Raw genomic sequence first — 20,893 nt, forward strand, 5'->3', positions numbered from 1 at the left:
TGCTACTGCTGATGGGCTTATTGGGGGCAGTGGCTGGGGGATGGAAATTTTACAATTTAATTTAACGTATAGCTGCTGTTTTAATGCTCGCAGGCTTATAAATGACCGAAACACGTGACATTATGATAATATCCGCTGAGCATCAAAAAGATGTGCGAAGGCGCTCTTTTTAACCATTCTTGATTGATCTTCAATGTTTTTAAGTTTTCCATTATAACACAATTTAAATAAACACAAAATGCGTTTAGAAAAGTGTTATTTCTGTTCATCGACTGTCTGGCCAGGACATGGGATAGCATTTGTGCGAAATGACAGCAAGGTACACGACAAATCTGCACACAATGTTATTGTTTAGGATGAATGAGTAATGAGATTGAGATGAATGATTGAATGAATGAGTAAAAAGGAGATTGAATCATTTTGAACATAAATATTGATGATAGATCAATATCATTATTTCATATGATTGTGTTTGTTCTCCAAAAGCTCTTCTATGGATAGCTATGATCTTTACATTTTCTACTTTGTTTACTTTGTCAATTTCAATATGCAGTCTCAAAGTAGTAAGATATTGTGCATACAATGACAGTAGTGTTCTTCTATGGATAGCTATGATTTTTACATTTTCTACTTTGTTTACTTTGTCAATTTCAATATGTAGTCTCAAAGTAGTAAGATATTGTACATACAATGACAGTAGTGTTTGCAATGTTAAAGACAATCACAAATATTAAAAGGTATTTCGATTCTGTCGAGCAAAATGTCATAAAGCATTCAAAAGAAAACGCAATCCAAGAAAAGTTCGATGGACCAAAGCTTTCAGAAAGGCTTCTGGCAAAGAACTAGCTGTTGTAAGTTGAAGCAAGTATTGATTAGAATATCTTCAATTTAAACTGACAAGGGCATTTTGTTTTCTCAAAGGATGCAACGTTCGAGTTTGAAAAGAAACGTGACATTCCAGTAAGATACTCAAATGAGAATGTAAAGCAAACTGGTAAGTGTTTTAATGTTATCTTGAACAAGTTGAGAGGATTGAAGTTATTTATTTTAAACATTAGTCAAGGCAATGAAGAGGATATCAGAAATCCAGGAGAAACGGCAGAAACAGTTCATTAAGAATAGGTTTGTAATGGAGACATAGTGTCCTTATAATTGTCTAATAAAATCCATGAACTACTGTTTTTATGTAAATTTCTTAGATTAAAAACTAGCAAAAAGTTATTAGATGAAGCTGATTACAAAGAAGTACAAATGAATATCAACTTGATCAAACCAAAGCCAGGTAAAATCGAAAATGTCGGATGAAAATAATGTTTAAAGAATCAGATTTGAAATTGTGTTGTTTTTATATAGCCTTAAAGAAGACGGCTGGACAGAAAATCTCCCAAGTCATGAAAGATGTTGAGAAAATGGAAATGGATGATTAAATTTTATTCAATGATAAATGATTTATTTTTTTGAATGAAGTTTGTTAAAAATAATGAGTTAGTCATGAGGATGAGCTGATTTGCTATTTTTAAAATTTTAAAACTGCTGTGAAGTTTTTATGCAAAGATTGCAGGTGAAACATAATTCCCATATGTTACTCAAAATTATTCTTCATTGCAAAATATTGTCAAAATATTAACATTGCCCTTCATTGTTCAATATTGTTCAACAATGTCCTACATTACAAAATACTTGTACCACGACTTGTACTACCTTGTCCTTTTTGTCGTGTATCTGCACAGGGGGTTGGTGACTAGCTAGATGGATAAATATGGCGGACGAAACTAATTACAAATCGAAAATTCATATTCTTGTCGGCGTAACGGGAAGTGTGGCAGCTATAAAGCTTCCAAACCTTGTAGAAAAGCTACTGGAAATACCAAAGGTTTGCACTTTCCTTAGATTATACTTAAAGATTCGATATTATTTGATAATAAGCCGTTCGTTCTGTTGTCGCGAGATTGATTATTGATCTAAACTGATCTTATTTATTATTCATTGTAATACCCAAACGATGAATCTCCATTTATTTAAAAACCTCATTGTTCAGCTTATTATTTATTGTTCCGCCATTGAGGATGAGGAGAAATGAGGAAGACTGTGTAGGAGCAATATTCTCAAGAATGTGCCTTCATTATTTTGATTGGTCATGTAAATCACTTTTTCAGGTCGAACTAAAACTGTTAGCCACTCAAAACTCTTTTCATTTTTTTGATCGAGCTTTGATTCCTATTGAAATATACGAGGACAAAGATGAATGGCAAGTATGTCTGTTTTAATAAATATAGCATAGGTCATGAGGGATTATGGGGGTGAAAGGGTGGTGGTGAGAAAGTGGGAGGTTGGAGGGGTGGTCATGGGTCATGGAGGGGAAACAGGGGATGTTGGGGATTAAAAATTGTGGGAATACAGCTGTAAGTTATTTCTACCTTTACAAGAAAATGCCAGTCAAAAAAACATTTGTCTCTGAATAAAGAAAATGCTTTCAGTGAACATTTTAGTTTTATTGCTAAATTTTTTTGACAAAACAAACAATTTTTAATTTGTAGTACATCCTTATCAAATATTAGCCAACCTAGCTCCCCGTAAAAGAAATCAATTCTTGCCCGCATCCCCTTCTAATTCTACGCAAAATCACATTTTCATAGACGTGGAATGTAATCGGAGATCCTGTACTTCATATAGAGGTATTGAACAACGACAGTGACGTCATCATGAAGAAATATAACATAGTATTGGTTTTACGCCCGAAACTCAAGATTTGTATCGCTGTTTCAGTTACGAAAATGGGCGGATGTATTTCTGATTGCTCCACTAGATGCTAACACAATGGCAAAACTTTCACAGGGAATTTGTGATAATTTATTGGTATGTATTGCTAGAATGAGCAAAGAAATTGAAGCTCGTTCAATGGATATCCGTGTATAAACGCCACACAAAAAGAAAGCTCCTTTCTAAGTGAAATTATTGTAAAGCAAGATGAATAAATCGCGGGAAGCCTATAAAAGCTCAATCGCGATTGCTCCGTTTTCATACAAATACGTTGGCAATCTTCAAACCGCTTTACACGTAAAAGGTTATCGACAACTGTTGTTGAATAGTGAGTGGAACTGATGCTATCGCTTCACTTACTGCTATTTTTGAAACTGGGTATATTTTAATTCAACTAACAATGCATGCATTTTTAAAGAACGAGTGAGCTCATTTTTTACATGGCATTTAGAAAGTTACGATAAGTCAAACTAAAGCTGTGTTTAACTATCTGAAACTCACTGTAACTCGAGGAGGAAGGGGGAATCTTTCTGTGTGGTGTTTGGATTGGAAAATCATCATTTACTGTATAGGATAATGGGCATTAAAATCATGTTGAAGAAATACATCATTCGTTCTTCTAGACATGCGTGGCGAGAGCATGGGACTTGACAAAACCAATTTTTTATTGTCCTGCCATGAATACCCACATGTGGCAACATCCGTTAACTGACGAACAAAATAAAAAACTTGAGTGTTTAAACTACAAACAAATTCCGCCCATTTCCAAGACGCTAGCGTGCGGAGATACAGGTATTGTGACCTAGCTACAACATATTACTGAAAGTTAAAAATGATATGTAAACCGGGCTCGGAATAGCTGCAGGTTAACGGATAATGACCGGCTAATTTTTACCATGCCGGTCATTATCACCTTTACGTCTTTCCTAAAATACTATAGTCATGCGATGCATAATGACATCTTAAGAGATTAAAAACGTCAATTTCGATAGTTTTTTTTGTCTCAAAAAATTATCTTTTTACGTTTTTCGGTTCAATTTATGAAGCAAATGGTTTGAACCCTGGGTGGAGTATCGTTACATGTTTGTAGATGTAGATCGTCCATTTTAGTAGAGTCCTGAGAAGGACTGTTGTTGTTTGTGTTGATTGACGTTTCGACAACCTTAGCTGTAGTTATCTTCAGAGTCAAGCGAGGATTACAAGCAGAAATGTATTACTCGTTTTACCTTGAAGATAACCACCATCAGCTTGTCAAAACGTCAGTCAACATGAACAACAACAGTCCTTCTCAGGACGATATATATCTACAAACATGTAATTTATATGTATTAGCGACTTGTCGAAAACCAGTCATCTTGACCTGAGACATTTCGGTCGTTGTATTGAGCCCAGGCAAATTGTTGGTCACCTTTATGATATGGTTACGCGTGAAAGTCTAGTGGAGAGGGGGAGGGGGGCTGGTTTGCTTCATTTAAAATAAAATGTCGCTATGTGGTAGCTTTTTTACAATAAATGTCGTCATTTTAATTAAATTTGACTTGACAAAAGCTTCGGTACTTCTTCTATAGCTGCTGCTCAAATACAAAAAGTTGAAACATATATATTTTTCTGTTTCTTTTTCACAGGAATGGGTGCAATGGCTGATGTTTCAACCATTGTTTCCACTGTTCGAAGTTTTATTGACTCGCGCATTCTTGAACAGAAAAATGAGATCAAAGACACCTGATTGATTGAGAGAAAAATTTGTTCTGTCGCCATTGTACTTTGGTTTCTACATTTTCATCTGATATACGTCCACTGTCGTCAATCCTACGTTGATAGGGACCATATTCTTATATTCCGCTATGCCAGGTTGATTTCTTTTGAAAATGAAATCGTTTTCAAAAGAAATCACCCTGACAAAAGGCAGAAGATATGAATATTGTTCCTTTCAATTAACATTCGATTTTACCCCCAATTTATACTTCTGCTATGGGAACGTATTCATACAAGTTGAAACGAAAAGCAAAGTGCTATGGGAACGTATTCATACAAGTTGAAACGAAAAGCAAAGTGCTATGGGAACGTATTCATACAAGTTGAAACGAAAAGCAAAGTGCTATGGGAACGTATTCATACAAGTTGAAACGAAAAGCAGAGTGCTATGGGAACGTATTCATACAAGTTGAAACGAAAAGCAGAGTGCTTTGGGAACGTATTCATACAAGTTGAAACGAAAAGCAGAGTGCTTTGGGAAACAAGCATTTAATATACTCTTTATTTATATAAGACTCTTCGTCGATAAAAGACAAAATTTTACCTTTGCTTAAATCGTTTTCAGTACTTAAAGGAGATACGTGCCTTGGCGATTACAAAACTTCGCTGGCAAGAACTCTTCATGGAAATAATCAGACAATCTCCAAACTACAACTGAGTTATACAAAATTAGTAAATATAAATATACGTTGACATTGCTTATAAAACTCATGGGTAACTCGTTAATACTCGCGAATTTTGTTGTGCAATTTCTATAACGAAGAGTGGACATTTCTAGATGCAAATCGTCCAGGTTAGTAGAGTCCTGAGAAGGACTGTTGGTGTTGATGTTGACTGACATTTCGACAACCTTAGCGGTAGTCATCTTAAGAGTCACTTGAACTCGACATGATCAACACCAACAGCTCTTCTATAAGGACTCTACTAACCTGGACGATCTACATCTACAAACATGGAACGATACTCCCGTGTTCAAAGTTCAAACCATTCACTTTGAAGAGTGGACACTTAAGTAGACACAAATTGAACACAAAACGTGAACAGCCAACTAAAATGGAGAGCACGCAAAAAACCAAACTGACACATTGATTTGAAACTATTGTTTTAGAAGTGAATTTGTTGCAGCTAAATTATCTACCAAGAAATGCTTGTGACAAAAAGTCTTTTTGATAGTTTTCAACCTAATGAGTGGGCACGTTGCTAAATACCATTTCGTTTGCGGCAATTATTTCCGTTTCAACTTCAGTTTTTGTTAATAATAAATAGTAATTTTCTTTGAAAACAGATTCCAAGTAGCTATATAATACCATTAACAGATTCGATAATCAGATACGTAATATAATCTGAAGAAGAGATATTCTAAGAAATTAATTTTTTGACGATGTTTTGCACTAGAAGTTATTATTAGAAGTTGTATTAATTTTTGTGAAATTTTTCTCTTCATCTTTATGTTATGCACGGAATGCATAGAAGGACAGAATGTACAGTCAGAGCTATGAAATTCAACTGAACACCACCGCATTATAAAGTATGTCCAAAACGCAAAGATAGCACCGATTCTTCAGTTTCCATTTTGTTATAGTATTTATCCAGCAGTTTTCGATAATACAACTAGACCCAACAATTTTAGCGATTAAAAACGTACCTCGACGATACAGCAAACATTTGCTTCAATATTCTGTTTTAGCTACATGCATGGACTTCAAAAAGACCGCCCCGATGTTTGTTCGCTATTCACGAGGTGCATTCAAAATCCTCCCCGTCGACTTCGAAAGTTACTGAATTCAAATCATCCAAGAAATGCACAACGTTGTCAAAACTCTAGCAACAAAATGAAAACGCGTGTTTTGCATATAATACTTTCGCAACTGATGCTGCGTTTACATTATACCGGATTCGCTCATCACGACATCTTCATTTGCTTTAAAGGGTTAACTGTTCGGAGTAAAAGCTTAAGCTGATAGATTTAGTCTATTTGATTGTGTTTCTGACGTTGAACATTTTCACTGTCTTTTAATACAAAGAATATTCAACCTGCTACGATAGCAATCCGGTATAGTGTAAACGGGGCCTGAATTTAATGAAAACCAATTGTCAATCACGCTTATTCGAAGTCAATAAAACACCAATAGAAAATTTATTGCCATTTATTAACGTTGAAGTGAGCGATTAAAAATACAATAGTGTGTGCATTTGATATCAAAAATATGATGCAAAACACAATGGGTAATTTCACATACATTATTTCAAATTTTGAATATATTGGACATACGCTAGTTATTTTCATTTAACACGGAAAAGTACTTTTAACGAAAAATTATTTAAGTTTAGATTATAAGCAACATTCATCGAATAGCTCAAATTTGTTATCTGTTCTTACATATTTAAGGGAGGGGGGATGATTTCAAATTAAACCTCGCACATTTCGAGAATAATTAGCGCATGGAAAATTTCATCCAACGGATCATTTTTGCTCGCCATGCAAAGTTCATATATTGAGATTGAAAATAAATATCATCCGTATGACTGCATGTTCCTCAGTAAATTCCCTCTCACGCACCATAATATTTGTGCCAAGCCTGGCCATACGCGCTATTGCTGAGTATGAATGCAACATCGATTTTTGAACCTCGACAAATGATAATATTTGGAACTATATATGTAGTTGGAACTCTACGAGAAACACTATCAAGAAAGACAAAATCATTCGGTTAATGAATTTTTGAATCATTTACTTCAAAATTCTGCAAATCAGAAATTATAAGGGAAGGAAATTTTCCACTTAGCAGTTTAATTATAAGTTGCATACCTATGACAATCGTGCATGAGCCCAATAAATTGCTGTAGCTTTGCCCCTTTGACTACAGATAAACCAGTCCTGACGTCGCATTCATCATATATGATTGAAAATCAATGCTTATTTCTTGGGAAAAACCTCTCGTAATTTTCGTTCTCAGAAGCACGAAATTCAGAAATACTATAATAAAGACAATAAAGATACTTTTAACAACGTACCAAGAACTTTACGTAGCCACATCGCCATCATCACCATAGCTACGTGTGATGTTTCGTAAAGACTCTTTGTTCACAATAAAGATACCTTGGCTGGATTCTTGACCTTTAACTCTACTTATAAATACCTCAAGGTTCTCTGCTGCTGCTTTTGGCTGGATTTTGATCAATTATCGAGAGGTCGAGAAGGCTACCTTTTTGAATGGAAAACGTTACTTATAACTATAGAAGACCCGTTGATCATCAATTCAACAAAGACTTCACCCAATCATATAAACTTTTTGAATTTACCCTCAAATCAAAGCACACTGTGATATATTTAAAGACGATTTGAAGTCCAACGAACTTTTTGTAAGATCAATAAGCTTCTTAATTATCACATTTCAACTACAGCAATATTCCAGTTCAGACAGGAATCAGCTCGTAATGCATAACGAACGACAACGAGCAGGGGGGGGGTGTGGTGTGCTACATTAAGATCATACCCAAGGACATTGAGAAGATCAACAATAACCCTGTATCTTAACTATTAAATATGTTTCTTTACATTAGTAAAGTAATTTCAAATTGTGCAAAATACGTTTAATGTCATGTCGTTAGACAAAAGCCGTCAATATCTTCCAACGTCACCCCACCCCTGTATACCAGAATTTGTAAAATTCATTTCTATAAAACATTGCAAGAATTCCTAATCGCAAGCATTACGTATAAACACATTTATTAAGCTTCCGTTCGTAGAGACGAGCTTCGTATATACTAACATAACGCATTTAATCGTTTGCCTAACAATAAAGTTTTAAAATCATCATAATTTACAAATGCTTTACTCGTGTTTACATTTGTACAGATTCGCAAATACAAGACCTTACAAGACGAGTGTGAAGAAAGTTCGTCTACAAATTCGTGAGGCGAATAAAAATAAAATTAAAAAGAGTACGCGTTCCTGGTAATTTCATACAAAGACGATACACGATCTATTTCAACTTTGACATTAATATGCATGCATAAGAAGAACGGGAAATGTGCAATTCCTGGTAAAGTCCCAACATTACAGCATTGTTAAATATGACTACAAAAGTCTAACAATTCTTTAAGATGATTTAATTCTATGTCGACATTTGTAAACATCAGAGCAAATAGGAAAAAAAAATTACGTAAAGTCCTCAGCAATTTCAAGTGGATTAGATTAGCGGGCGATCACGCATAGACCCTTAGTTCGATGGAAGAGCCCATTTTGAGACAGATCACCTCACAGGATTTCTTCGAAGTGTACAAGTTGCTCTCGAAGAGTGGATTGTTGGAAAATATCTCATCGCTCTGCGAAAGTGATATTTTTGAAGAATTCATGCGAGAATTCATGACATGTAAGTGAATTTACTGAGAAACTTTTAGAAGTATTTTGAAAAAAAAGCACTTGGGCTAACCAAGAATATTACTTTATAAAAAAAGGATTTCGAGTGCTTTTGATACACAGCACAGTGACAATCGTATATAGAATGAGAGAGGTCTATTAAATTACAGGATATGTTATAGTTGTTGAATATGATTATTTATTGTGAGTCAGATTTCGCTAATTTACCCTATTTACACGCACGAAAATCTGATGGAATACTGTAAAACATTTCACTGTGAAACAACCCTAATTAAAATGAGATTTTACATGCAGTTACAACAAACATTAATTGTGCTATTTAAGATCACTAAAATAGAACATAGAGCTGATTTTTCTATACCGATGTACAGACTTCATATAGCTGACCCAGTGATGAAAAAAAATTGCTGAAAATGATCATATGCATGATTTGTGCAAAGATCCACTCACTGGATGTAGAGAGAACAGTTTAAAACTTAAGTTCAAATTTTAGATAAACAAAAAAAAACACTTTCCTTGAGTAGTCGTGAATTAGACCTTTTTGGTTTTTACCTAATTGTATCAAAGATTAATTTTTAAAAGATGCTATACAATGTACATGGACTTTAAAGTTGGGTGCCATGTTTTTTTTCTTGTTTGAGAAATCATACACTCTCCCTGCAAATATTCTGAGACATATTTAAGGAATTCAGTTATTTAAAATGTACAATAAAATTCCAACCATTTATTGAAAACTCGTATGTTCATTTAAGATTGTCCAGAAAGCAAAAACATTCCAATGAAAGATTCAAACCTTTTAAACGAAGTCGACGACTACACAAGCTGCCTTAACACCTTACACCAGGCTGTGACCACAACATCGATGGTCGAATTTCCAGATCTTAAAGAAATTTACGAAAAAGTACAGAGTCGAGCGGGAGGTGGTTCGCATCAGAGAGTCGCTTGTGGTACAATAAACATAAAAGCAACATCGGAAGGGCAGTTATGTGGCATGAACGTGTTTGTACAGCGCATGCCCGAAGCTGCAGCATTGTGCGGAGACGTCAACGGTAGAATACCACTTGAAGTCAATCATGAAGACTACTTTCAAAATCAGGTAGGAGTTGTAACTTCTTCTATTGATAATTTTTTTAATACAACAATAGTTTTAAGAACGCGAATCATATATCAAGCTATCTGTGCATAACGAATATCGCAACTACGTGTAAAGTGAGCTTAAAAGTAGTTTATAGTGCCTTACCTTTTCTTCTTATAAACTTGTATGTGTGAACGAACAGTGAATCCCAACCAGACAAATCAACAATTCTCTTAAAATGAAATTGATATAGCATCAAACGAACGCGAGCATTAAAAAGACTGACGCGAGATTTAGTGGATGATTTGATTTCAAAAATCAACATCACGTAGCTAATCATGTATTGCACACAATGATTCTTACATTCATTTTTTTTTCATTCACAGCAACATTATTCAGTGGATCTCGACTCAGTGTACACAACACCCGGTGGAAACCCTGTATACAAACTGGCCACCGTGAATGCAGAGAAAAGAAACTTGTTTCAACTTGTCGTAATACTCAAGTTCATAGACGGCAGTGACAGTGAAACATTTTTCAGTGAACCATTTTTAATCAGAAGTAGAAAACCGGGCAGTAGAAATAATTCGTTTGACCACAGTTAAATATCATGTCTTGCACAAACCATGCACTAACTTAATGTAAATATAAAATTATTTATATTTGTAGATTCAATAGCAATTGTAAATATACTGAATGGAGGTGAAAGCGTTTTGTTCAAAAGCAGTGAATTTTAAAGAATTTCAGCATCAATATAAGCGCTTTAATTGATTGTTTTTTTTGTCATGAAAAAAGCTTATACGAAATGAAACACATAGAGAAATATAAGTTTCACACGTTAAAATTTTTTCAATATTGCTTTTACCGAGTTCAAATAGATTGAGAGAGTAGCCATTGCATGCAGAAAGGTCTGAAAGGAACCATTTTGTTTATACATTTACTTTTTGAACAAACGTTAACTTTAAGCAACCCTTGCAGCTTACAAACTATTTATTATTGACTGATATATAAGTAATGCTCAAGAAAGCGGACAGCACGTCAACATACGACTTAAACCTGTACATGCACTAACTTAATGTAAATATAAAATTATTTAAATTCCTAGATTCAATAGCAATTGTAAATATACTGAATGGAGGTGAAAGCGTTTTGTTCAAGAGCAGTGAATTTTAAAGAATTTCAGCATCAATATAAGCGCTTTAATTGATTGTTTTGTTGTCATGGAAAAAAGCTTATACGAAATGAAACACATAGAGAAATTTAAGTTTCTCACGTTAAAAATTTAAGTTTCTCACGAAAATGTAAAATTGACTTTTCATGGCAATAGAGGATAGTCTATGGCTGTGTTTTTTTGAAGGAAATTACATGGTGTAGGGCAAAACAAGAATACCCAAATATTCAACAATCAGGTAATAACATACCTTTGAACCAGACATGTTCATGTCAATAAGACCTTCTTCCAAAAAGATCTTTGCCCAAAAAGTAACCAAAAATGAGCTTGACATCATAAAAGGATGATCCCCTATATAAACATCAAAATTTTCATATTTTTTTAGGATACTTTTGCTATCTTACGCGAACACCGTGATTGTTTTCATTAAAATCTTGAATTTCTGAACTTACATTCATTTCAACCTGCTCTTCTGTGCAATTGCTTTCAACATTTTGTGAAGATTTCTAAAAACAGTTTAAATTTTAAAACACTTTTTGTACCACCTCCGACTTTGGCCGAGAAAATCCCGACTCTAGCCGAAAAAGCTCCGGCTCTGGCCGAGAACACTCAAGCTAAAAAAATTCCCGCCTAAACTAAGAAGCTTCGCTTCTGTTCAAACCATGGTTCAAACAAACTTCAGCTTCGGTATAAAATTTACATGTCCGAAAATACATGAAATTTGAAAGTGGAGCGTACCGTTTCTCAGTAAATTTTGTCCCAGCCAGAGGAAAAAACTCGCTTAGACGTCATTTATGCGATGGAGGACACGACAAAGAAGATATTGTCAAAATGTAAGTGAAAGTGTCGGCCATTTGTACTTGTAAATGTAAAAATAGTAATATTGACTAGCGTTGCTGTATGTCATACATAAAATAATGGACGTTTTTACTTTTAATCAACAATAACAGCTTGCCGTATTAGACGTTTATGAAGATCTCATTGCCGGAGTTTTTGTTTTGAGCTCAACTCGGCTCCGGTGAACAGCACTGGCAAGAACGAAGTTGTGTTCAATGCAAAATGTTTCTTCAAAATAATTTTGTAATAGCGCAAAGGTCATCAGTCTTCTTATATAAACCACAATTTTTTTAATTCAAACATGAAGATGGTGTAACATGCCAAGATGTATGATAAACCTATTACTTCAAAACGCCTTTTCTTTGCTTTAAAAAACAATACTATATCAGATGCAAATGATTAAAAATTACATTTCATTGTATCCCCTGCTTGGAAACACAAATCAAATGATTTTGCACAAGTCAGTGTCATAAAACTAAAAGAAAATATCTGGTTTTTGTCGTGTTAATAAATTCACACATTATGTTACAACAGCTGCTTTCATAGTAATGTAACTGAATATTATCATGAAAGTTTTGCACACACATATAAATAACTAGTTTAATGCATGCATTTCTTTTGACATATACTTTTTGTATGCAATACCTTTTAGTCATTATAACAGCATACAAAGTCACTTTGACACAAGTCATTGACGAGATGCACCAACAAGATTTTTAACCACAAAACAGTCGTAAATAATTCCATGCCAAAGTGTGACCACTTCTCATGGAAAGAAAATATTTCCATTTTGTACACAAAAATTTTTTTCATAATCAATCAAAGCACTTTATAATAACATAAAAAAGTTATGTTTCAAGCAAATTGTTGTTGAGTAAAAAACCATGTGTTTTAAAAAGCATGGTTCATTTACAATGACTCAAATATGCAAATAAAGACATGTATAATTCCGAATTTTTTGTTGCTTCTACATTAAATCATTTCAAATTGTTAAAAAATAGTATTTATTGTTTTCACTATAAAATAAGTTGATTGACTGGTTTAATATGAAATGTAAAATTATTAAGTGACCAAATAATGTATTGTTTGTCATGTAATATCAGTCAAACAACTTTTGGCAAGTTTGTTTCTTATAAATATTGTTCTGTGCTAAAAATTTGTTATTGATACAAAAGATGTGCTCCAACAAATTAACTATAGCAGAGAAACATTAATGTTGTAGCTCAATTAGTTTCAAGAGAAATTGCTAAAATAATCTAGTTACTTAATTCGGTGTCCAATGTCTGTCAAAGTCCTGAGTCCTTATCGTATTAAAAAGAGATGGATTAACTATTACGTAGAAAAAATTCCATGCATGAAATATGCAGGACTTGTAATTGTACAGCAGATATATAGCAGAAAAATGAATGCCATTAATTTGATATCAATGAAGGAAGAAAATGAATATTTTAGTGGGATTATTTTTTAATTATAACGACGTGTGTAAGTTTTACGCATGAATCACCTTCACTAGCAACAACTAAAAAACATTACTAGTTTTAAACTGTTCTTTGATACACAGAAAAAACGTAATAAACTCCCATACCTCGTTTTCTTCACCACTTCCATAGCTCTCATAATTCTCTATTTCATAGTCAGAAGTAATGGTTTCAATGTCTTTCTAAATATTTATTTTGTTGTCTTTCCTTCCCGAGAAAAATGTACTGAGCCTGCGATTCAATGCGCAGCTTGCGCTCTACTTCATGTCCAAAAATATGACGTTATATTATCTGACGCGCCATTACGTCATTGTAAAATATCAAAAGCAGAGTAGTTCAATAACTTCTACACATACGTCTTGTTTACTTATATAGTTACTTGTTTAAAATTTTATCACAGATTATACATAGAAAATTACATTCACATTTCAAATCTGAATTTATGTAACCCCGCCTATCTTCTACAGCAGAGTTTATAATTAAAGTTTTCATCTGTGCAATAAGATTATGGCTTCACAAAGTTCTTTTAGCGATACAGCGATATAGAATTGTCTCACACGTTGATCATTCATTTTTGTCGGATAGTATGGCTTGCAAAGGGCATGTGACGCCCCTCTTGTCCTCACCACAGACAATTTTGAGATCATAACTTCTTTGGTACAATGAAACAATTGTTTCGCCACCAACCTGTCCAAAAAAACAATAAAAACATTTACTACACACAAATGTTTATTTTACGCTAATTCAGATACAATTGTTTTAGCTTCTTGTATAGAAAAGCATTTTTGGTGAAACTCTATAATCTCCACTTTGTGCTTTTAGTAAATGCATTCACAGAGTTTCCATTAAACTTCTACTTGAAAGATACGTTTCTATCAAATGTGGAAAAGTAATATCAGTCTTCTTCATCTTTCTTTGCGTTTAAAAGAAATGGCTAAAAAAAAGTAGTCAGAGGAATTACAAAAAAAAAAAAATTACCAAAAGCTTCAAATAATTGTTCATCTGAACCTGAAAGAAAAGCTAAATAACAAGGAAAACAGCCACAAAAACAGACAAACACATAGCTACATAAGTCAACAACAAAAAGCAAATAAGCAATGAAACACATATACCTCAGTTGTCTTCATCCTTCACTGCATCTAAAAAAAGGTCAAAGAAATACTAACAAGAATTATAAAAAAAAAAAAACTATCAAGGTCTTTATTTAATCGTGTTCTGAAAGTAAAAGAAAATCTTAAGCAAAAAGGAAAAGAAAGAGCCACACAAACAGACTAAAACATTCCATGCTCTTCTTGATCTTTCTCTATATCTATATGAAAAGCCTAAAGAACAAATGAAAAGAACCTCACTATCAATGAAACAGAAAACCTCAGATTTCCTTAGATCTTTCTCTACATCTAAAAGAAAACGTTTTAGAAATATTGAAAAGAATTACATTATTACAACAACAAAAAGCATACTTACCAAGGTCTTTACCCAATCACCTTCTGAATCTAAAGAAAAGTCTAAAGAACAAGGCGAAAGGGCCATGCGAAAAGAAATTAAACGCATACCTCAGATTTCTTCATCTATCTCAGCTTCTAAAAAAACGTCGAAGAAATATTAAAAAGAATTACAAAAATAAAAGTCATACTTACAAAAGTTTTTACTCAATCGCCTTCTGAGCTTAAAGAAAAGCCGAAAGAACAAAGAAAAAGGGCCACACGACTAAGTGATGATACGTCAGTCTCCTTAACGTTTCTGTTCTTTACAAGAATAGCCAAAAGAACTAATGAAAAGAGCCACAAAAGCCGTGAAACAAACTCAGTTTGCTTGATCGTTCTCTGAATTTATATGAAAAGCCAAATAAACAAACAAAAAGAGCCAAACAAACAACGAAACACATACGTCAGTTTTCCTTATCTTAATATTACAGCATCTAAAAGAAAACCTTTAAAATTGAGAAGAATTACAAAAAAACAAACAATGCTTTCAAAGGTCTTCTCTCCTGAATTTGAATGAAAAGCCTAAACATGGAGAAAGGGCGTAAACAGAGAAATACATACCTCAGTCTTTTATCTTTTTCTGGATCTATGAGCCTGAAGAACAAGCAAAAAGATATACAATAACAGTGAAACACATACCTCAGTTTTCCGTATTTTGCTCTGCATCTAAAAGAAAACGTCAAAGAAATTGTAAAAAGATAACAAATACCAAAGGAATACTCACCAAGGTCTTCTTTCGATCATCTTCTGATTTTGAAAGAAAACCTAAAAAACAAAGAGAAAGGGCTACACAAACCAAAGAACACATACCTCATTTTCTTGATCTTTTTCTGCATAAAAAGAAAGCTCAAAGAACAAATGAAAAAAGATTTCCTTATTTTTCTCTGTAACTAAAAGAAAACGTTAAAGAAATATTGAAAAGAATTACAACAATAAAAAGCATACCTACGAAAGTCTTTATTCAATTGTCTTTTGAATCTAAAAGAAAAGTCTAAAGATAAATCTTCTTGATCTTTCTCTGCATCTTTAAGAAAAGCCTAAAGACAATCGAACAGAGCTACACAAACAAAGAAGCACATACGTCACTTTTCATGAACTTTCTCTTTTAACGTTAAACAACAATAAAAATTACAAAATCAATTGAACTCTTACAAAAATCTTCAGTATATCTCTTCTCATTTATTTAAGGTATTTAAAAAACCTAAAGAACATTGAGAACGGGAAAAACAAACAGAAAAACACATACTACTATTTTTTGTCTGTTTTGTTCATTAAGAAAAGCATATAAAGACCAAACAAAAAGAGCCACACAAGCAATGAACACATATACCTCAATTTTTAATTTTCCTTAACATGCTAAAAAATGTTATGCAAAAGATTTAACAAAATATCTAACATACTTTCACTTAATTTGCATTTTTATAATTTCACACAAAAACTTTTTTGAGTTTTAAATAAGTACTTATGAAAATTGAACACCAACCAAAAATATAGTAGTAGCTCGTTATTTTAGCTGTTTGACATTTGAGCAATAGTTGTTTCACGGAAATCTAGTCAACGATACTACAAAAAAAATTCATGTTCGTCAAACACTTAACCACCTCCCACTCAAAGTCATTAAAAGCTGCTTTAAAGACTTATAGTTGTTGCTTTGAAACGACCGTCGATCTTTCTAAATTTATGCAAAGAATGACGACATTTTGTTACAAACGAGAAGAATCACTCAATCAACCACTCCATAATTCAGCAAATACCACCAGCCATCAGAGAAAAACAAGTTTATATATGATGTGCGACAATTTGAAACATGTGAAAAACGAAATTTTGTTTTACTTTTGAGTGCCAGAAATTCAACAAACTAAAAAAGTCTCAACTTTCTTTTCATCTACCTTGAATTGCTTTTATTCTACCTTGGTTGTACTTAAAAGCCTCGTTCTTATTTGAAAATTTATAACTATTATTGCTTGCTTTCAATTGTACTCTTCAGTTCTTTGTTATATCTTTGTCTTTGTTTTCTTGACATAAATTCCTTGCAATCAATGCCAAGGCATTGTTATTCTTTGTCAAAGATTATGCGGTCATCAAACGTCGAAAGAAGGCGAATTTCCATCGTATATTTTTGATTCAAAACATCGAAACGAAAAAATAATTTTGTCAAATGTTGGATTGATAGTGTCACTTTTCGATTGACTAATCACAGAATGGCTAGCCTTCAAAATGATTACGAAAGTGGATATGAAGAATCGAAATTTGAAAGCCCTGTAACGAAAATTTTCGATGTTCAATATGTCTGAATGTCGTGAAAGATGCTCGAGTGTGCCAACATTATGAGCACATCTTTTTGCCATTACTGTATGGAAAAACACCTACAAGTCAATGCACAAAAATGTCCTGAATGTCAAGAGACTTTGACTGCAGCTACACTTCTTCTTGCACGTATTGTAAATAATATGATTTCAAAGTTGAAGATAAACTGCGACTTTGCCAGTCGTGGTTGTCTTGAATTTATTAATGTTGAAAATTGTGGGTTTTTTCCAGTGTTGTGTTCTAACGAAGGTTGTGGTAAGATTATACATAAGCGAGACAAAGTTAGACATGAAAATGAGTTATGTGAATACAGAAAGACTGCTTTTCAGTACATTGGAGAAATAAAAGAAATGATTAAAAGAAATCGCGACGAATTAATAATCCAGATAGATGATATTAAAGAAAAAATGAATGAAGATAGAGTTGAAATGGACAAAAAATATCACGAACCCATGAAAGAGACAGTGGAAGTGATGAAACATAAAATAATTGAATCAAAGAAAGAAGTACAAGATGTTCGGCAAAATCTTTCAATAATGACCAAAGAAATAAAAAAAATAAAAGCTGTGATGTTTCAAATTATGAAAAAGATGAATATAGATGAATATAGATGAACAAGCTATTCAAACATTACCATCATCACCTTCTCCAGGAATTAAATACACAGGAAAAGAAGATATTTTGATTGCAGGAGGAGGGAATTATCTGATCTCATAGATTGTGCTTAGTAAGGACAGTTGGTCTATGATTGCTAAAATGAAAATTATCACTATCGTGCTTCCTCATTTCTGTATGACGATCATTTTTTTGTTGGAGGAAGCACGGAAAAGTCAATAAACTGTTTAAATATTAATCAATCTCCTTTGATATGGAAGACATTATCTGGACAGCTTTCTTATATGTGATGTGGTCATCAAACTGTCATTTCTAGACAACAAATCATTCATATTGGAGGGTGTATTGGTGATAGAGGTACAATATCTGATATGATCTGTGAAATTCTGATCTCTGGTACAACATCTCCCATTCTGAAAGAATTGTGTCATATGACTGAGCCTTGACGAGACTATGGAGCTGAGGCTGTCGTTGATAATATATTGAACTTTGAAGGATCTGGAAGAGACGACAAAGCTTTGTCTATTGTTTTAAAGTTTGATTAAAGTACTCGTACATGCAAAGAAATGCCTCCATTACCTGATCCATTGACAAGAATGGCAACAGTTCAATGGAAAGATCAAGTTGTCCTTCTTGGAGGTCGGAATGATAAAGAAATAATGAACAGTGTTGTTATGTATGACACTAAGACAGGAGAGATCAAATTCTTGCCATCCATGTTAATAAAGAGAAAAGGGTGTTCTACAGTTATCACAGGAGATATAATCGTCGTTATGGGAGGTGAGAATGAGGCATATGAAGTACTTCGTTGAGTTGAATGTTTTAAAATAGGAAGCAGCTCTGCATGGACACATCTTCCCTCGATGATTGAAAAACGACAAGAGGCTACAGCAATAGTTTTGCCTTTTAAACGAACGTATGTCTATACTGGAGTGAATAAATATCATGTGGATAATTTCTAAAGTTTAGACGTTTAAACTAAATATTATGACATCTATGAACGTTTAAACTTACAAAGATATTTTCTCACTGCTTTACTACAATCTACGTGTTTTATTTTACATAGTTTACCTTTAAGATAATATATCTTTCGCTGTTACACCGTAGAAATAACAATAAGTATCAAAATGCTAGAAATTACTGAAGACAAATTTTTAACTTGGTAAATTCACTAAATTGGAACTGCTACTGTTTCGTTTGAAGAATTGTAAAGACAGTAAAAAATTCAATGATCACACAATATTTCAAAAAATTCTTTAAAATATATATTGCATATAGAGTAATGGTTATAACTTCAAATTACTAACCAATCTTTTCCTTTCTTTTTGTGTACTACTTTATGTAGTTGCTCTTCATTGCTCAACTTTACTTATATGCTTTTGAACAGGTTTCTTCAAAGTCATAAATTCCATTTCTTGTTCTGTTTCCATCACTCATGTTGACAATCTTCATTTTTTATCAACGCATTCAAATACATCGGCGATAAAATGAGACCTTTTTTGTTAATGAACAGAAAATTAACGATACTCGTCGTTTACAACACTTAAACCGACAACATTTCTTTGGTTTGCACAACCACAAATTTGTTTATTACGTTATATTTGTCGTTTTTGTGTAGTCTTGTTCGTCAACTTCCCACAAACCAAACAACAAGTGTTTGCCATATGGTCTTGTAGCTCATATAAGTACCAAAAAATTGATGTGAATAATATCACGGTGTTATTGTTCCCGATTATTGTTTGTCATTCGTTGTTCACATTACAGTATGTCTATTAAATCTAATCATAAAAACAATATGCAGTGTTGCTAAACAAAATAACTATGTTTTCCTTTCATTACATATATCCTACGTACATTGACTTGGACTGCGCATTATTGAACGTAATTGTTATGATCATTGTTTTGTGCCATTTGCACGATCAAGTTCAATTATTGAGTCTTTACGACAGTTAAAAACTGTCCCATTCCAACTCTGCTCATCACAAGCAATTTTTAAGTAAAGATATTGATGTTAAATTGATGCGTAGTCCGTGTCGTGCCTGCAAATCACCCCAAAGATTAGAGAACTCTATGTCTACTTTTGTATCCACACTTTTTTACCTTTATGTCTACTTTTGTGTCTACTTTGTGTTTACCTTTGTGTTTACCTTGACGTCTACATTTACATTTATCTTTTTGTCTAGCTTTGTGTTTAACGTTTTGTCTATCTTTCTGTTTACCTCTGTGTTTACCTTTACGTCTACATTTACGTTTATCTTTAGGTCTAGCTTTGTGTCTTTGTGTCTTTATATCTACCTTTGTTTTTAACTTGATGAATTCTACCAACTGGTCAAATTTCGAGATCTCAAGAAATTTTTAAAAAGTAGATGTACAGAATTGAAACAAAGAACAATATAAGTTTCTCATGTGCCGAAAATAAGTTGCTTTAACCACGTTCAAATAGATTGAAAGAGAAACCATATGGAAAAAGGTCTGAGAGAAATCTTTTGATGATATCTTTCTGAGCAAACCTAAAGCTAACACTCAGCAGTTTTTAAATAATACATCAAAGGAAGCGTTTTCCTTCTTTAATTATTTATGACTTACGTGTTGATCGGCATGGGATTTCATTCGTGCCTTTTGCCGGATAATTTGACGGTCTGGCAAAAATACCTCTTGTTGTAAATGATTGTACAAGATTACAAAAACAGTCAGAAGACAATATAAATGTGGTGGACTCTCCTACACAGAATGATGGCACAAGAGAACAACAACTGTCACAAGACGATAAAATCTTTGGACAAATATTATGCAACACCACAACAACAGTCTTATGTTACATGATGAGTTTGATGGATTCATCCATGGAAAATAAAGGTACATGTTACAGTATCTTTATAACATATGCTAGTTAGACGAAACTACTACTTGCATTTAGTTTGTTTAGTGGCAGTTTAAATCACTTTTTTTACTTTTTTTAGTTTCTGGTGTTAAAGATTTTGACATTGATTGCGAGTTTCCCTTGGATAGGGGGAACATTTTAATGAA

General features: G+C 33.3%; 3 protein-coding genes and 2 long non-coding RNA genes across 7 annotated transcripts; 3 read left to right on the top strand and 2 right to left on the bottom strand.

Moving 5' to 3' along the window:
- The first annotated feature begins 168 nt into the window (after nt 1-168).
- LOC124458296 (probable ribosome biogenesis protein RLP24) lies at nt 169-1,697 on the top strand. Its single transcript, XM_047008343.1, has 6 exons — nt 169-319; nt 738-851; nt 922-994; nt 1,059-1,122; nt 1,200-1,282; nt 1,354-1,697. Exons 1-6 carry the CDS (start codon nt 239-241, stop codon nt 1,425-1,427), a joined length of 489 nt encoding a protein of 162 aa, XP_046864299.1. The 5' UTR covers nt 169-238; the 3' UTR covers nt 1,428-1,697.
- Nucleotides 1,698-1,944: 247 nt separating this feature from the next.
- LOC124458328 lies at nt 1,945-13,690 on the bottom strand. Of its 2 annotated transcripts, XR_006953134.1 has the most exons (10): nt 13,568-13,690; nt 11,598-11,651; nt 11,396-11,496; nt 10,140-10,206; nt 9,693-9,779; nt 7,819-8,844; nt 7,616-7,721; nt 7,325-7,492; nt 6,161-6,336; nt 1,945-2,217 (listed from the first exon to the last, which is right to left on the bottom strand). It is a non-coding gene; the product is annotated as an uncharacterized LOC124458328 (long non-coding RNA). The 2 variants fall into 2 exon arrangements; XR_006953132.1 differs by lacking the exons at nt 1,945-2,217; nt 7,325-7,492; nt 7,819-8,844 and having other exon boundaries at nt 5,762-6,336; nt 7,531-7,721.
- On the top strand, nt 2,067-5,241 carry LOC124458289 (probable phosphopantothenoylcysteine decarboxylase). The gene is made up of 5 exons (XM_047008337.1): nt 2,067-2,252; nt 2,637-2,675; nt 2,767-2,856; nt 3,384-3,552; nt 4,386-5,241. Exons 1-5 carry the CDS (start codon nt 2,067-2,069, stop codon nt 4,484-4,486), a joined length of 585 nt encoding a protein of 194 aa, XP_046864293.1. The 3' UTR covers nt 4,487-5,241.
- Nucleotides 8,650-11,181, top strand: LOC124458263. Its single transcript, XM_047008315.1, has 3 exons — nt 8,650-8,891; nt 9,652-9,995; nt 10,361-11,181. The coding sequence occupies exons 1-3, from the start codon at nt 8,747-8,749 to the stop codon at nt 10,577-10,579; spliced, it is 708 nt and encodes a 235-aa protein (XP_046864271.1). The 5' UTR covers nt 8,650-8,746; the 3' UTR covers nt 10,580-11,181.
- A 127-nt stretch (nt 13,691-13,817) lies between the features above and the next one.
- On the bottom strand, nt 13,818-19,504 carry LOC124459453. Of its 2 annotated transcripts, XR_006953668.1 has the most exons (5): nt 19,174-19,504; nt 15,894-15,922; nt 14,925-15,834; nt 14,810-14,857; nt 13,818-14,599 (listed from the first exon to the last, which is right to left on the bottom strand). It is a non-coding gene; the product is annotated as an uncharacterized LOC124459453 (long non-coding RNA). The 2 variants fall into 2 exon arrangements; XR_006953669.1 differs by having other exon boundaries at nt 14,810-15,709.
- Between the last annotated feature and the right edge of the window lie 1,389 nt (nt 19,505-20,893).

Source organism: Xenia sp. Carnegie-2017, unplaced genomic scaffold, assembly GCF_021976095.1.
Source record: "Xenia sp. Carnegie-2017 unplaced genomic scaffold, XeniaSp_v1 HiC_scaffold_13, whole genome shotgun sequence".
In the NCBI taxonomy this organism is placed as follows: domain Eukaryota; kingdom Metazoa; phylum Cnidaria; class Anthozoa; order Malacalcyonacea; family Xeniidae; genus Xenia; species Xenia sp. Carnegie-2017.

What these genes read in the sequence shown, in the direction of transcription:
- LOC124458296 (XM_047008343.1), top strand. Translation starts at nt 239, where the DNA reads ATGCGTTTAGAAAAGTGTTATTTCTGTTCATCGACTGTCTGGCCAGGA. An exon ending in TTGTGCGAAATGACAGCAAG is followed by an intron (nt 320 to 737) that starts GTACACGACAAA and finishes AAATATTAAAAG; the next exon opens with GTATTTCGATTCTGTCGAGC. An exon ending in CTTGATCAAACCAAAGCCAG is followed by an intron (nt 1,283 to 1,353) that starts GTAAAATCGAAA and finishes GTTTTTATATAG; the next exon opens with CCTTAAAGAAGACGGCTGGA.
- LOC124458289 (XM_047008337.1), top strand. Translation starts at nt 2,067, where the DNA reads ATGAGGAGAAATGAGGAAGACTGTGTAGGAGCAATATTCTCAAGAATG. An exon ending in AGGACAAAGATGAATGGCAA is followed by an intron (nt 2,253 to 2,636) that starts GTATGTCTGTTT and finishes ACATTTTCATAG; the next exon opens with ACGTGGAATGTAATCGGAGA. An exon ending in GCTAGCGTGCGGAGATACAG is followed by an intron (nt 3,553 to 4,385) that starts GTATTGTGACCT and finishes TCTTTTTCACAG; the next exon opens with GAATGGGTGCAATGGCTGAT.
- LOC124458263 (XM_047008315.1), top strand. Translation starts at nt 8,747, where the DNA reads ATGGAAGAGCCCATTTTGAGACAGATCACCTCACAGGATTTCTTCGAA. An exon ending in CATGCGAGAATTCATGACAT is followed by an intron (nt 8,892 to 9,651) that starts GTAAGTGAATTT and finishes TGTTCATTTAAG; the next exon opens with ATTGTCCAGAAAGCAAAAAC. An exon ending in AAGACTACTTTCAAAATCAG is followed by an intron (nt 9,996 to 10,360) that starts GTAGGAGTTGTA and finishes TTTCATTCACAG; the next exon opens with CAACATTATTCAGTGGATCT.